Source organism: Hippopotamus amphibius, chromosome 9 (genome assembly GCF_030028045.1).
Source record: "Hippopotamus amphibius kiboko isolate mHipAmp2 chromosome 9, mHipAmp2.hap2, whole genome shotgun sequence".
Lineage (NCBI taxonomy): Eukaryota > Metazoa > Chordata > Mammalia > Artiodactyla > Hippopotamidae > Hippopotamus > Hippopotamus amphibius.
This window is the reverse complement of record NC_080194.1, coordinates 130,110,537-130,126,019: the sequence shown is the minus strand read 5'-3', so window position 1 is coordinate 130,126,019 and position 15,483 is coordinate 130,110,537. Positions and strand designations below refer to the sequence as shown.

Here is a 15,483-nt window from a genome sequence, read left to right as displayed (position 1 = left end):
GTGTGCGCGCGCGCGCGCAGCCCCACAAAGGCATCCGCAGAGCAGCCGGATCACACCACCTGTGTGGCCTCAGCTTCCGCAATGCCGTCTTCCATCAAGAAAAATGCAACCTTTCAGACTCCTTTCCCGGAATGTGAGAACAGTGCTAATTCTGGGAAGCACTGAACTTCCAGATTTCTGACAGAGTGGGAAAGCTCTTTCCCAACTAAATGATTACACAGTGATCTATCTATGCTTATAAACCCAACAAGCAGCATTTTCCATCCAATATTTTATAAGCTTAATTTTCCTCACTAAGCCTCTCTGCTTTGCTTTCATAGCTCTGGGTGCTCATTAACGACCTGGGAACCAGAGTAATTCCCTACAAAGGGCCAAGAGGATGCTGAATATTAAGAGTTGGGGTTTCTGAATTAGCGAGTTGGTCATTTCCACATCTTGGGAACAAGAACTGGAAGGAAAGGGAAGGTGCTGATGTGGTCAGCGGACTGCAGCCGGTCCCCAGTGTGCTTTGCCTTTCCTGCCCTAGACGGGTCACTTGTCTGCATGCAGCCTGGGGGCACTGACTCTGGGGGACATATGTAGGCTCCTTCAGTCTTGAAACGTAGACCCTCTAATGCCTGTCTTTAAAGGAAGAAAATGACGTTTCTAGTTTTGTGTTCTCTGTATTCCAGCTAAGACCAGATAGACTCTCATCTGGGATGCTCAGAAAAAATCCTGGCAAGCCCAGGGGTCTGTTGGTTGACTCAGTGTTGGCTCTCTCTCTTCCCTGCTGTCAGGAGGCAGGATCATGGGCCTGGCACTTGCTCAGTGCTGCAGATCTTCTGTTTGAATCCATGAAAGGGTAAGTGGATAAATATATATGACCTTAAAGAGACCCCTAAAATTTTTTCCAACTCTGATTCTGGGAGCCTGTGTGCCTACAAATGCCATCCGCGTTGGTCCCCAGAATATTTCTATTATTTGACCTACAGGGTCTTCCTTTGCTTCAGGTGGTATAAAGCAGTCACTCCCCAGGATCACCCAACGAGCTCACTGCAGCCCAGTGACCAACTTGGGAACTTATTAAAATGCTTGTACCTAGATCTTGCCCAGGGGTAGATTCGTAGATCTAGTGTGAAATCCAGAAGCCTGGATTTTTAAATCTTTCTAGGGGAGTGAGGGGCTCCTTGGAAAAGTGACTAATTCTAGGGCTGGGGCAGGGAAAATGCAAGATGAGGCTGAGGCACCTTAAAATACCAGAAAGTAAGGATGTGCTCCAAAAACCAAAAGGGTGGGAGTGCATCAAAGGGACATAGGAAGCGACCTGAAAGAGCTCCCAATGCCTGAAGCTGGAACAATGCCGGCAACAAAATAAATAACGTAGTATTGGATTATAACTCAGCAGATAAAATAAATCCCCATGAGTCCACACTGACATACCTGTGCCTGCAGATATTGTGTTTTTTACAAATTGCAGGTTTGTGGCAACCCTGTGTTGAGCAAGTCTATTGGCCCCATTTCCCCAACAGCATTATTTTTAACTGAGGGGTGCATGTTGATTTTTAGACACAATGCTATTGCACACTTAACAGACTACAGTACAGTGTAAACATAACTTCTGTATGCAATGGGACACCAAAACAATTCACGTAACTCGCTTTATTGCAATATTTGCCTAATGGCGGTGGCCTGGAACCAAACCCACAAGATATTCAAGATATGCATAAAAATAAATGACTGAATAGATAAATAAATGAGAAGAGACAAATCTCCCACGAAGAAGAACTCCAAACAGTGTATGCAGATAGATACTTCCGGCTTCAAACAGGCGGAGCTTAATTCCCACGCCTCCAACGTCCAGGTGGGCTGGACTGAGTGACTCACTTTCGAAGACTAGTGTAGAGGAGGGGTAACCTGAGAGTAGAAAAGCCTGGCGGACACCACCTGAGCAGAGTGATCAGGTTAACCTCTTCAGGGATCACGTGACTATCAGGAACGCTGACAGTCCAGGATGGGAAGGACACTCCCCTCTGTGGGACTCGTCCCCAAACTCCCAGGCCAATCAGGAGAGAAACTCAGATTGGGGGCCATTCGACAAGACAGCTGGCCAGTACTGCTCAAAACTATCAAGGTCATAAAAAACAAGAGAAGACTAAAAAACTGTCACAGACCACAGGCTACTGGGGAGACGTGACAACTAAATGCACTGGGGGGATGCCTGGATTGGGACCCTAGAGCAGAAAGAGGTTTTTTGTTTTTTTGTTTTTTGTTTTTTGTTTGCAGAAAGAGGTTTTTAATGGAAAAACTGGTAAATTCCAAATCAAGTCTGGAGTTGACGTAACATTGATGTTTTTACAAATGCACTCTAGTCGTGTTAAGATATTAACAGGGAAACAGCGTGAGGGGTAAATGGGAACTTTCTGCACGATCTAAATCTAAAATTATCCCCAAACTTAAAAATGAATTAAAAACAAATTCTCTTGGGGCCTCTGTCGGTCAGTGATTTAAAAATAACTGGGCCTCCTCGCACGTTCAAAGCCCTGGCCACGCTCCACTATGGCAGCAGGGACCCTTCAAAAGCCAGCAGCCCAGACCGACGAGTGGCAGGGCTGGGGGCCAGGAGAAGGGGAGCACCTGGGCAGCCACCCCCATTTTGCCCGGGGGCTGGTCTTTCTTTGGGGGGAGGTGCCATGGAGGTCTGCAGGAAGGAGACACAATGACGGCAGGACTGGAAGCGTGCTTACTGTCAAACTTGCTTCCTTTCCCCTCCCCGTCCCTGATGGGAGGGAAAGTCAGCAAAAGCTTTCCAACTGACCCAGCAATTGTTGCAAGTTGTCACAGGTTGAATACCTGACACAGGTGAGCTTGTTACAGTGTAGTTTATAATAGCAAAAAACTGCAAATGACCTAAATGAACCATAGGAGGAACATTTAATAAATGATAGTGTTTTCATACGACAGAACACTGGGTGGCCATTTAAAAACTCGATGTTGCTCTAGTTTTATTTCAGAAAATACAACCCAGTGTTAAGAGAGTAAAGCAGTTTTTGAATTAAAAAAAAAAAAGATGAATGACTGGGCCTCTCAGAGCTCAGTGGTTTTTCTAAGATGGTGGATGGACTAAGAAAGTCCCTTCTAGTAAAGGTGACACGGTTTCTAATCTTTAACCCAAGGATCTTTCTCATTTCCATAAACAGATACCTAGCAACCAACAAATAGTAAATTCTCCGTGGATCCTTAAAGGCAACTAGTCCCATTTATGAGCAACACCTATTTATTACTCATGTTTTCCCTTGGGGAACCCAGCCAGTGTCACAGTTCTACATTTTGAACAATCTGCATTTTCCACAAGTAGCTCCACCTTAGCTAACCTCACTGCTGAAAACATAGAGCTATCCAGAAAACCAGGATATCTAATAAGAAACCAGGTTGGAATGGAACACCTGCGTTTGTTTTAAATGGTTTTTTTAAGTGGTTTCAATACTTATAATTGAGGTTATTTTATATAAAAATAAAATCTGTGTTTGGTGATTGTCATAACCCCGATCCTTCTGCACTCAGACGTTGAGACAAGTCTGTTAGGGGAAGTGGTTCATGGGTTATCGTCTTTGATTTTTAACTGTCCAATAGGGACACCTTTTAAAATTAACATTTGCTAACATTTCTTGAGTGCCTACTCTGTACCAGGCACTGGGCAGGGAACTTGCTCTCTCTCTCTCATTTAAAGATGAGGAAACTGAGGTGGGCCTAAGACGGCTCACCTAGGAAGTAGGAGGGTGAGGAGAAACCCCTCCATGGGCTCTGGGTGTGAGCTGCTGCTTCTCCACTTACCAGCTGTGTGATCTTGAGCCTAAAAAGGGGTGGGTGAGGATAAAGATAGGGAAGGGAATGGGGATGAAGATGGGGAAGGGAAATGGGAATGGGGATGGGGAGAAGGATGGGGATAAAGATGGGGAAGGGGAATGGGATGGGGAAAGAGATGGGGATGAAGATGGGGAAGGGGAAGGGAATGGGGAAAGAGATGGGGATGAAGATGGTGAAGGGGATGGAGATGGGGAAAGGGATGGGAATGGGGATGAAGGTGGGGAAAGGGATGGGAATGGGGATGAAGATGGGGAAAGGGATGGGAATGGGGATGAAGATGGGGAAAGAAATGGGAATGGGAATGAAGATGGGGAAAGGGATGGGGATGGGAATGAAGATGGGGAAGGAGATGGGGATGAAGATGGGGAAGGGGATGGAGATGGGAATGGGGATGAAGACAGGAATGGGAATTGGGATGGGGATGAAGATGGGGAAAGGGATGGGGATGGCAGTAGGTCCTCTACCCTCTGGTAGTTGAGCATCTTGGAAGGATTATCTCATCAAGAGCTCAGCACTGTGGCCACCCATCAGTAAACACAATGAACATTAGCCCTTAGTGTCTCCCCCAGCGGAAGGGTCTTTTCGGGTCTCTTAGAACCTAACTACCCAAGACATTTTCTCCTTCCTTTGGGGGAGATAATCAGACATTACTTGAAAAACTGTCCATGATATTTTCAGATTTTTCTAGGGACACTCATTTTCATAACATCCCCATTTTCAGCAGGCATTTCTACAGTGTTTCAAGGACATTTGAGAGACAGAGGGAGGGAGGTATCTGTGCAGGACCAAATTGGCGTCAAAGCCTGACATCATCAGGAATGACTCATGGTACACATTTAGAAAAACATTCAAAGGAAGAAGAACCAGGAAACCAGAAACCCTTACTCAAACACAGAGCTGTCATTCTGATCCCCCCAGATCAGGATCTCGGTGATGGATCGGATGGTCTCCACCAGCAGGTTCCTGTTCTGTTCCGTCACGGTGGTGTTTTTGGTCAAAACGTGGTACAGATACCTGAGAGAAAGGAAAGAGAACTAAAGGTCATCACCCGAAATGTAAGCCAGGCCCAGTGACCATCAGCCACATTTTAGGGACAAGTTGGCTGAGCTTTTTTCAGACTCCGTTGTCAGCACAATTCCCATTCACAGGAGACCTAAGGCACCACCTGAGAAAAATGGCAGACAGTGCTCTGAAGTGTTAAATAACCAGACACACCCGACCCAAACTGAGGCAAGACTGTCAAGCTTTTGAAGGCAGCCATCCTCAAGCTCCAGTGTGTGCAAGAGAACAACTCGGAGAGCTGGACAAGGGGGGCCACAGAGCCCACCAGAGACTCAAGATCAGTGGCACTGAGGGAAAACCAGGTATTGGCCTTTTTCACTGGGGAAGACCGGGCACTGGCCTTTTTCACACTCTCCCAGGTGACTCTGAGGCTGGAGGAGCACGTGGAGACACACGGCTCAATGCCAAACGCCTAAGAGCCGCTGCCTGGCGCATGCAGAGATTAGACGTGGCGTCCCAGGTCAGGGCGGGTGGCGGGGGCACAAATCAGGTGCCATCACGACCACCCTTGGAAGGCCCATAATCCCCCACGAAGCGCACAACTGATGGCCCCACTGAAGTGGGCAGCCCACAGCTCAAGGGCACTGCTCTTACACTGCGAACAGATTAGGGTGAAGCGGGCTTGGAGGTGATGGCGATGTGTCAATACGTCTCCCACTCAAACGTGCAGGGACAGGCGGGCCCGACCTAGTCCTCCAGGCCCCCTGCAGCCTGGCCAATGCCCCGGGGGCGCCACCTGGCACAGCTTTTAAGAGAGTGTCTCCAGGGCCCACAGACTGAGGCAACGTCAGCTGCCGCGGCCTGGGAAGGAAAAGGGGACAGCAGCAGGCAGCGCCTCAGGAAGAGCCACTTCCTGACTTCTTTTCTGGCCACCGTCAGTTTGGGGGTGAGAACAAGGCAGGGAAGGATGAGACAGGTCGTACCCTTGAAAATCTCTAAAAATGGGTACGATGTAAAGAGGCAGAACCTTGCAAATGCAACGACAAGGAGCAACCTGGTACTTTAGGGGGTTTTATTTACTAGTGCTTGTGCTGTTTTTTAAAGACATATGATAATCAGTTTTTTTAATCATTTAATTAATTCAATTAATTAAAACTGCATGCAACTTTTAACATGCAATAACTAGCATAGCTGTCCCAAAACAGAACTCTCCAGCACCTGCGCCCAAATCTACCGGCAGGGCCATGTGTGGGGGTGTGAGGCCTGTGGTCCTCTGTGATTCGGTAACTCCACAGCACTGACCCACCCAGGGATGCATCCAGGGAACCCACTCGTGAATCTATATCTCCATCTCACCCTGAGTGTCTCTCCCTCAAGAGGCTCAAAGGGCGGAGTTTTTCAAGTTGTGGTTCACAGGCCTCTTGCATCAGAGTCACCTGCTTAAACTGCAGATTCTGGCTCCCGAACCCGGACCTCTAGAATCTGAGTCCTGGGTGCAGGGCCCCAAATCTGCATTTTAAAGGCGCTCCCCCCCAGTTTCAGAGCCATGGCATCACTCACGCCACGGTGGTCAGTGACACAGCCCGTGCGGTGCACAGGATGCCCCCCACACCATGACAGGCGTTGTTGGCAACGTGCAGAGAGGCGGATTCTCCCCACTCTGCTGTTTCCTCCTGCCACAAGGACACATCCATTAGTGCCTCACTATCACACCTGGCCCAGCAGGAGGCAGTGGCCTGAGTAAGTGGGTCTGTTCTGACGACCCCCAAGAGGGATAGGAGAGGTTAACTTCTATTCACTGTGCTTTCTGCCTGGAATACCCTTCCTGGCCTGACCAACCAGCAAACTCTTACTCATATGTCAAAACCCAGCTCAGGCATCTCTTGGTGACGCCTTCTTCAAGAACCTCCCACTCCTCTGGATCTGACTGTTCCCTCCTCTCCGGCACCTCTGTGCCCACATGCATCTTCTGCTGCACAGACCACCCTGATTTGCAATGATCTGCCTCCTTTACTAGACCTGAGTTCCGCAAGGTCAGGAACATCATCTTATTGATCTTGGTGACCCTGAAAGACTCCAGAATGTATGGTACACAGTAGGTGCTCAACAAATGCTGAATGGGGGAAGGGTGGGACCATCTTCATGAATATAAGGTAGATCAGAGCATATAAGACCAAATATACTCAAGGAACCAAACGCCAAACACAGCAAGTAGCAGGCCAGAGCAGTAGTGAAGAGTTCAAACCTTCACAGTCCAACAGACAGACATGGGCTTGATTCCCGGCCCTGCTACTTCCTACGAGTGGCCTTGGACGAGGCACTGCACCTCTCCGGGGCTCAGCTTCTATAACAGTCAAAGCCTCCTTGCTGGGTTGTTCCAGAGATCTGATGTGATTGTGGTTGGAAAGAGCCGAGCATGGCACCTGGCACACAGTAAGCACTCAACGCATGCAAGGCTAGCTGCTACTACTATTACCACACTGTGGTCGTTATGATTTTAATAAAATCATTATTAAATCACACAAGGAATATTCCAAGAATGTAGGAAGGAAGAGCAGGCTGGATCCAGACAGTCATGAGAGGAGGCCTTCATGGCAGGAATCATGGAAAGGTCCAGAGAAACCAGAGCAGGAAGTGGAAAGTTTGTTATTAGCTGGGTGATGTCAAGCAAGTACTTAATCGTTGTACCTCAGTCATCTCACCTGTAAAATGGGAGCAGCAATAGCACCTAAATACTTTAGTATCTACCTATTATGCTGTCATTAGGAACAAATAAGTAAAAAGGTAGACAACTAACCTGCCAGTTTCCGTGGATGACACAAGTGCCAGCTCTTACTGTTGTTATCATTGCCTTCATTAAATAATCCTTGAAAAAAATTCTAGTTAACTATGAACAGACCCTCACAGACAAATCCAGAGGAAGGGCGGTGTGTTAAGTCCTGAAAAGAAGATTCTAGGTGCTCCCACAGGCGGTGCATGGCCTACATGCCTGGCCCTGTGTGTGGGCCTTCCTGTAACCCTCATACTCGCAGTAACCCGGGGCTGTGCACACCGCTAGCACCGCACAGCCCAGGCCAGGAACTGAGGGACGCTCAGCAGCTCATCTGCAGCCCAAGGGCAGAGGCTGGGCCTGAGGGCTCCAGCCCAGCCCCCACCTTCGCAGCGCTTGCAGCGCTCTGCCTTTCTCAGTGGCACCATCTGCTGGCAGGTGGTGGTACCGCGCCAGGGTTTCACCACATGACCACGAATGAAGTGGGGTGCCTTTTCACATGTTTAGAGCCATTTAAACATCTTCTTTTGTTAGCTGCCTGCGCAAGTTTTTTGCCCATGTTTTACTACGTAGAGAACTTTTCTTCTTATTAATCTGATGGCGTTCACACATTCTGAATACAAATCCTTTACTGGATGTACCTATGGTAAATATTTTCTCTGAACGTGCCTTGCCTTTTCACTCCTCACAATGGTCTTTTGATAAGCAAAAGTTCCTAATTTTAATGTGGTCCAATTTATCAATCTTTCCCTTGGATAGTGTTTTTTGTATCAACCTTAAGAAATCCTTACTACCCCAAAGTCATGAAGAAATGCTGTTTTCTCACATTTTGACTTAGAGTACATCTGAAACTCATTTTTGTATGGTGTAAGATATTGGCCAAAATTCATTTTTCCTATATGACTATCTAGTTGGTTCAGCATCATTTACTGAAAAGGTCCTCATTTCTCCAAAGCACACCAATGTCACCTTTGTCATTAATCAGGTGACCACATGTGGGACTCTTTCTGGATGCTCTAGTTCCACTATTTGTTTACCTTTGTGCCAACACCATGCTGTCTGATCACTGCAGCTTTGTAATAAATCTTGCAATGTAATAAGTCTTCCAACTTCTTTTTGCTTTTTTTTTTGTTATTATTATTATATTGCTATTCTTGGCCTTTCGAATTTCCACATAAATTTAAAAATCACCTTCTCAATTTCCACAAAAATACCTGCTAAGATTTCCTTTAAGACTGCCCTAAATCTAGAGCTAAATATGGAGAGAACTGACATCTTTTTGAAAGTGTAATATGATGACATTTACATTTCCTTCAAGGCTTGCTGGATAGGGGGCTTACAAGTCTTTTGTTAGATTTACTCCCAGATATCTGATGGGTTTTTTGATGCCATCGTAAACAGTAGTGTTTTAAAATATTCATTTTCTAAATGTTTGTTGGTGGTGGATGGAAACACCCACTAGATCTCAAGCTCTAAGTTTCCACTGCACTGGTTCATCTTTGCACCCCCACAATGCCCCAGCACACTGTTTTAGGTAATCTTTTTTGGAAGAGACCCTCAATATATGCTTGCTTAAATGTAGTGGAGGAAAAAGGAAAGCTGAATGGATTAAAGATTAATATTTTAATGCTGCATCTAATCCCAGAGCTTTGGAAGATCAAGTAACTCAACCACCTCAGAGATACTAATACAGTTTAATAACTTTCTGGTTTTAAACATAACGTTCATTTTTGAAAAGCTGGAGACTTCAACGCCAAAGAAAAAAAAGAGAGAAATGGCAACTGTCAATCATGCCACTGCCCAGAGATGACCACTGCTGGAGTCGCCATCTATTTCCTTGGGTCTTTTTCTTTGCGGTTGATATTTACATAGTTGAGCTCAAGCTGTGTGTTCATTACCATGCTCATCTTTCTTCCCACCTCTGGCTCAAATAAAGGTATTTTTGTTATTGGCAACTGTTCGCAAGCATCAGTAGCGGCTACACAGGACACCACTGAAAGGACAGCACAGCAGTTACTCTTCTACTGGGTATGAGATCCCTAACTGTTCAGAGGATCCACAGTGTTAGGACAGCCATCTCTATGTGCGAGGCTGCGCTCCTTAACTAGATAAGAGTCCAAGGACAGTGACAGATTTTTCTCTTACAATGATGATAACTGTTACAATGATAACATTTTTCTCTCAAACTCTGTGTGTGTACATTTTTACCATCATCATCCTAAAAACCGTCTCAGCCTCTGCTGCCAGGCCCTGCTCTGGGCGCTTCAGATGTGTTCACTCATTAAACTCTTACAACAATCCTGCGGGGCTGATGCTCTGGGAGGCTGGGACCCGGCCAGAGTCCCAACACAGGCACAGGGCACCTCGGCAGTAACCCCTTGTTATAAGCATTATAGTATAGAAGATGCAAACAATGAGTTAAATGGTTTTATTAGCCAAGATTTCCATGAAGTTACGAACGCCTAGTACACAAGACAACCAAAGAAACAACAAACCAAAAAGGCATGACGACACGTATCGGATCTTAAGTCCTTATCAGTGACCCTTATTCCACTTCATTGGAAAAAAGCCGGTATTATCATATCTCCAGCAAAATATAAGTTCTGCAGAATAGAGAAACCCAATTTCAGACTCTTGCACATGAACAAACTCTACTTTGAGAGATAAGCTTAAGAGTTTGAAACACCTGGAGACAGAAAAACTGCAGCCTGTTACCAACGTGCACCAACACATTAGAGGCTCATTACCAAGGACTACAGGCTGTAAACAAACTCCTCCTGCACAGACCTTGCTTTCTCAAGAGACTCACTTACTTCACAAGTTAAGCCATTATGGTTAATGATAATTATGTCCACTTCAGAAACAGACACACTAAGTTCAAGTTCATACAAGTCTTATGACTTGATTCATGCCTCTAAGGATGCTCCCAGTGGAACATATTGAAACTTATGCACACACTATTGATGGAATGTGAGGAAGAACAAGGCCTAGGGGGGCTGGAAATCCACTTCCCCAAAGCACACACCCCTAAAGAACAATGTCTGGGGTGAGGGGACATGGAGCCTGTGTCTGTTCAGCATCCTCAGCACCAGGGCAGACACTTCCCAGAGGGTCCCACTCTGTGTCCTGAAAACCTCCATTTGGTCAGTATTCAGCCCTCTGGCCAGCAAGACAAGGAAAAGCTCCAGGCAGGGTGGAATCAGACTAGAAGATTAGGAAAAGGTGTTATAGGCAGTGTTTCTCCCGATGAATCACTGCTGAAAGATGTCAAACTGGGCCAGCGAGTGAGGCTGGATCTGAGATTCCTACCAGTCTGCTGGGAATCACAGCAAGGATGCAGCAGGGCTTTCAGAAAAGTCACAGCTCCAGCACACGTGCTGTGCCTAAACTGGCAAGGGCAAAGAAAAGTTGGGCCTGAACTTGCCTCTTTCATTCTTTCTGTGACAAGTACTTGTTGATCTTTCACTATGTGCCAGCATCTCACAATTCCCTGATGAACAAGCCACCCAGGTCTCTGTCCTCATGAAACTTATGTTCCAATTTGGGAGAAACAAACAAATAAACATACTCAAGTAAGACCATTTCTGATAGCGAAAGGACATGCCTGAGGAAACCTGGCCAGCTTCCTGGGGATCTAACTCACAGCTGATATAAAGCTTGAAGAGCCCAGAGCACCTACCAGCTGGTTCTAACTCTTTGGTGATGAGAAGGCCGTGTTGAGTAAAACCTCTTGTTGGCTGAAGTTACCAGGGCAATTTTTATGGAAGAATTGTTTAGATTTTTTTTTTTTTGGTTTTTGTTTTCTTTTGGGGGGTTTTTTTGGTTTGGTTTTTTTTGGTTTGTTTTGTTTGTTTGTTTTCTGTGGCTGCACCACAAGGCTTACAGGATCTTAGTTTCCAGACCAGGGATTGAACCCAGGCCACAGCAGTGAAAGTGCTGAGTCCTAACCACTGGACCTCTAGGTAACTGCCAAGAATTGGTATTTTAAGAATACAGTTAGGTATCCGGAGAAAGCACAGATGCAGACAGGTGAGATGTGTGTAACAGCAAGTGAGAGAAGAACCATCAACATAAAATGGCATGAGAAACATCCCTGGGTTATGGCAGGCGCTACCATCACTTACTAGACGCCGTTAGCAGCCCCTGAGGGGACATTCCTCCAGTCCATTCTCCAAACTTCAGCCAGACCACAGCACATGACTCCCCACTGTTCTCAGCCTAGGGTCCAAATTCCTCAACAGGATTTACAAGGCCCAGGAGGACCTGGCTCTGTGACCTCTCCTGCCTCACGGCTCTGCTCTCGGGTCCTACACGCCCCCTTGCCCTGTCTCTCTCCTGCAGGCTTCTCAAGCGCTGTTTCCTCTGCCTGCAGCATCTACCCTTCCAGCCTGCCCCCTGCTGCCTGCAACAACCACTCATCCTTTACACCTCCCTTTAAACGGGTATCTGCCTATCAAGGATGCTCCTGGCTCCCCAGCTGGGATTAGAGGGTCTTCATCTGCGCTCCCAAGCTAGACAGGTGGGAACCGAGTCTGGAGCGCTCTGACAGCCTAGAGGAACTTTAGACTTGACATAATGGGTGCCTCGGACTCACTATGAGTGATGTGATGAATATGATATTCTAAGAAAATAAATTTGGCAATACTGTACCCCAAGCTCTAAAAATAATCAGCGCTATCTTAGGCAAAAGTTGAATATACCAAGAGTAGGTGAATGTCTGCCTGCTGGGTATACATTCCTCTTCTCCCTAGTTTTTCTGTGCTGAACCATCCCTTTCTCTCATGCTCTGTTCACTAGCTTGGAAGGAGTGGATGCCACCCTGACTCCAGGGAAGGGCCTATTAGAGTACCCCATGCCCCCCGCCACAGTGACTAGTTCAGGGACAGGCATGAGACCCCAGTTGGCTCAATGGTACTTCTGGACTTCTGCTGGCCACATTAAGAAAAGAAGCTCTCTTTTCCCCAGGGGCTGCTAATAGGATGTAAGCCTGGAGCACGCTGAGAACGACACCAAGCCAGAAGAAAGTGGAGGCAAGAACTGGAAAGAAGCACATGCTGACAGCTTGGTCTGAGCACCCAGGCTCAGTCACGGCTTAGCTAGGACAGCCGGTTCAGTGGCAAGAGCCAGTCGGTTCCATGTGGGGCTTAAGGCGATTCCAGCGGGGCTTCTGTCACTTGCAACCAAGAATCTTGACCCACACGCAAAGGTGATTAGAATTAAGGCAACAACACAACCCAACCCCCAGAAAGTTCTAGTAGTTTGTGGACTCGCAGCTCCTAGTGAAGGTGGCAATCAGGCAACTCTATCAGTCAAGGTTCTGCTCGTCCATGTCGCAACCTCCCCCACTAGTCTGGGCAGTAAACCACCCATGATGTGCAGCAAATAATCTCTTACTATCTCAATCTGCCTCAACTAAAATCCGTACCTCCATTCAGCAGACAAGGACCACAGCGCACAGCTTTCCACTATTTAGCAAAAGTAAAACCACGTCTCACAGGAAGATTCCTTTCCAGCTTGAAAGCTGCGAATGCTATGGGTAACGTGGTTCAAAAAGGGTTTCCAGCTCTCCGTACTATTTTCTAAATTGTTCTGGAAATCTCAAACTGTTCTTAAAAGTAAAGGCTATTTAAAAAAAAAAAAAAGGAAGAGAGTTCCTTTGTGTGCCCCATCCCAAAACTGTCAATTCTAAATTCTTTTAAATATCTTAATCTCTCCTCTCAACCCACACTGCCCTAGATCAGGGCAAGAGTGTAGTAGGAACAGTCACTTATCACTGGCAGAGTGACCACTGTGCACAGGCTGCCCAGGACTTTCCCAGTTTTAGCACGGAAAGTCCCACCTCCCAGGAAACCCCTCAGTCCCACGCGCCCCAGGACTGGTCACCCTGCGTATCAGATGAAGCCCAAGCCCTGTTCTACCCCCACTCTTGTGTCCCTAACTACCAGCCTCACCCTGACACGCCACAAACCCAGGGCCCCTCCCACATCCCGCTGCTCCATGTGGTGCCTCTGCTCAGCCTTGACAGCTCTGCTCTGGCTGCCCACCCCACAGAACTTCCAAGACAGGTTCCCACAGAGCCCTGAACCTACGGTGATCCCGGCACTTGTCACACCACAGTCCCTGGCTCTGTGGCTGCTCCCCCCACCAGCCGGCAAGCGCCCTCAGGGAACGGCCTGCTCTGTGCCCAAGCGCAGGGGAGGGCGCTAGCTGTTTACGGCACTCTTTCCCAAGTCACTTTGGGCTCTTCTAAGCCCCCTCCAGTGCACAACTGTCACTTGCCAATGCACAAATCGCCAGGTTCTTCAGGCTATAATATGGATTAAGCTGATCTGCCCGATCCCAGGCAGGCAGCTTGGGTTTCCAGAAAGCATCCAACATCCGGGTGACCTAAACAATGAACCTGGGCAGTTCCCAGGATACTTCAAAGGAACTTAAGAACCTTTACCATTCCCTGGCTGGCCAGTTGGCGAAGATGCTCCATTAGGCAGTGAGACTCAGCCAGGCTGAAAGTCTTCCCAAAATGACTTTTAGGAAGTTTTATTCTAAAAGACAGGGTAATGAGTGCAAACGCTGAAGTTAAATCCTGGCTTTGACACTTTTCAGCTGTTGTCTGTCACCTTGGGTACATGACTGAACCTCTTTGGACCTTAGTTTCCCCTCTAGAAAATGGAAACAATAATACCTCCAATAACGCATATGATTTGTGAGGACTAAAGGAAATAACACACAGGAAGTCCTTAACAAGCACCTGGCACCGAAAATGCATTCAAGTTACTAAAGTAATTTAAAAGGGCTAGAGTCAGGCAGAGTTAGGTGAGAGCCTGCAGGTACCTGGCAGCAGGCCCAACCTCCTTTAGATAACCCTCCTCCCCTTCTCTGCCCCATCCACCCACTCTCTAAATTCCTGAAATCCTTAAGCCTCTCCCTTTCTCATCCAGCTGCCCTCCCACTTAAGATTCTTGCTTGCTACACAGCCCCATGCTTGTCCTAGGCCTCTCTCCTCCCCATGTCCTCTCTCATCACCACCCCCCAAAACCACTCCTCACTACATAATGATTCCTCCTGTCCCCCACTCCGAGACCCACAAACATTTATTCAGTGCCTGCTTCATGCTAGAAAGGACACAGCTAAGAATGGCAGCACCCCTGCCCCCAGCCAAATGAGAAGCCCCCATCTAACTTCCCTCCCACGACCCTTTCCAGGGGCCCCTGTCTTCCTCCTAGTGTTCCCTGACTCCCTCCTCCATCCTTCTTTCCCATTAGTAACCCCGGGCGCTCCTTCTGGAAACCAGCCAACTTCTTACCACCAAAGGTATGCCTACTGCCCCCCTCCATCCCCCACCCTATATTCCTCCCTGAAATCATTCCCTCTTCAAAGGTCTCTCTTTTCCATCACTGCCCCCCGCCCTCCCCCCCAAAATCCTAGGCTCTGCATACATGGTCTGCACCTCTCCCCGATTCATTAATTTTTTTTCACTCTTTAAGTATCCATTGAGCTCTTACTGTGTGCAAGGCACAGAGCTAGATGCTGGGAATATAGCTGTGACCAAAACAAGCCGTCTCTGCCCTCCTGGAAGTACCAGCTTAGCAGCAAACAGAAAAGTAATAAAAACAAACGGGATTTTTGCAGATAGTGGAGATGAATCTAAGAGAAAGATCTAACGGAAAGGAACTGGGGCAGGGGAAGCACTTTAGGTAGGGTGGTCTGGGAAGGCCTTGCTCAGCTGATAAACACAGCTACCATTACTGGCCACCTACTGTATAGCAAACACTGGATCGACCTCTTTCCACGCACAATATTACCAAATCCTTGCACAAGGTTCACCATCCCCATTTGCAGATGAGGACTCAAAGGCTCAGAGAGGTGAA

General features: G+C 47.3%; 1 protein-coding gene across 8 annotated transcripts in view; it reads right to left on the bottom strand.

Moving 5' to 3' along the window:
* The window catches only part of CLEC16A (C-type lectin domain containing 16A), a 206,445-nt gene that overhangs the window by 189,957 nt on the left and 1,005 nt on the right, over positions 1-15,483 (bottom strand). For all 8 annotated transcript variants that reach the window (XM_057748398.1, XM_057748402.1, XM_057748399.1 and 5 more), the window contains exon 2: positions 4,729-4,857. In XM_057748398.1, the coding sequence (XP_057604381.1) occupies positions 4,729-4,857 (129 nt within the window). The remainder of the gene's footprint in view (positions 1-4,728; positions 4,858-15,483) is intronic.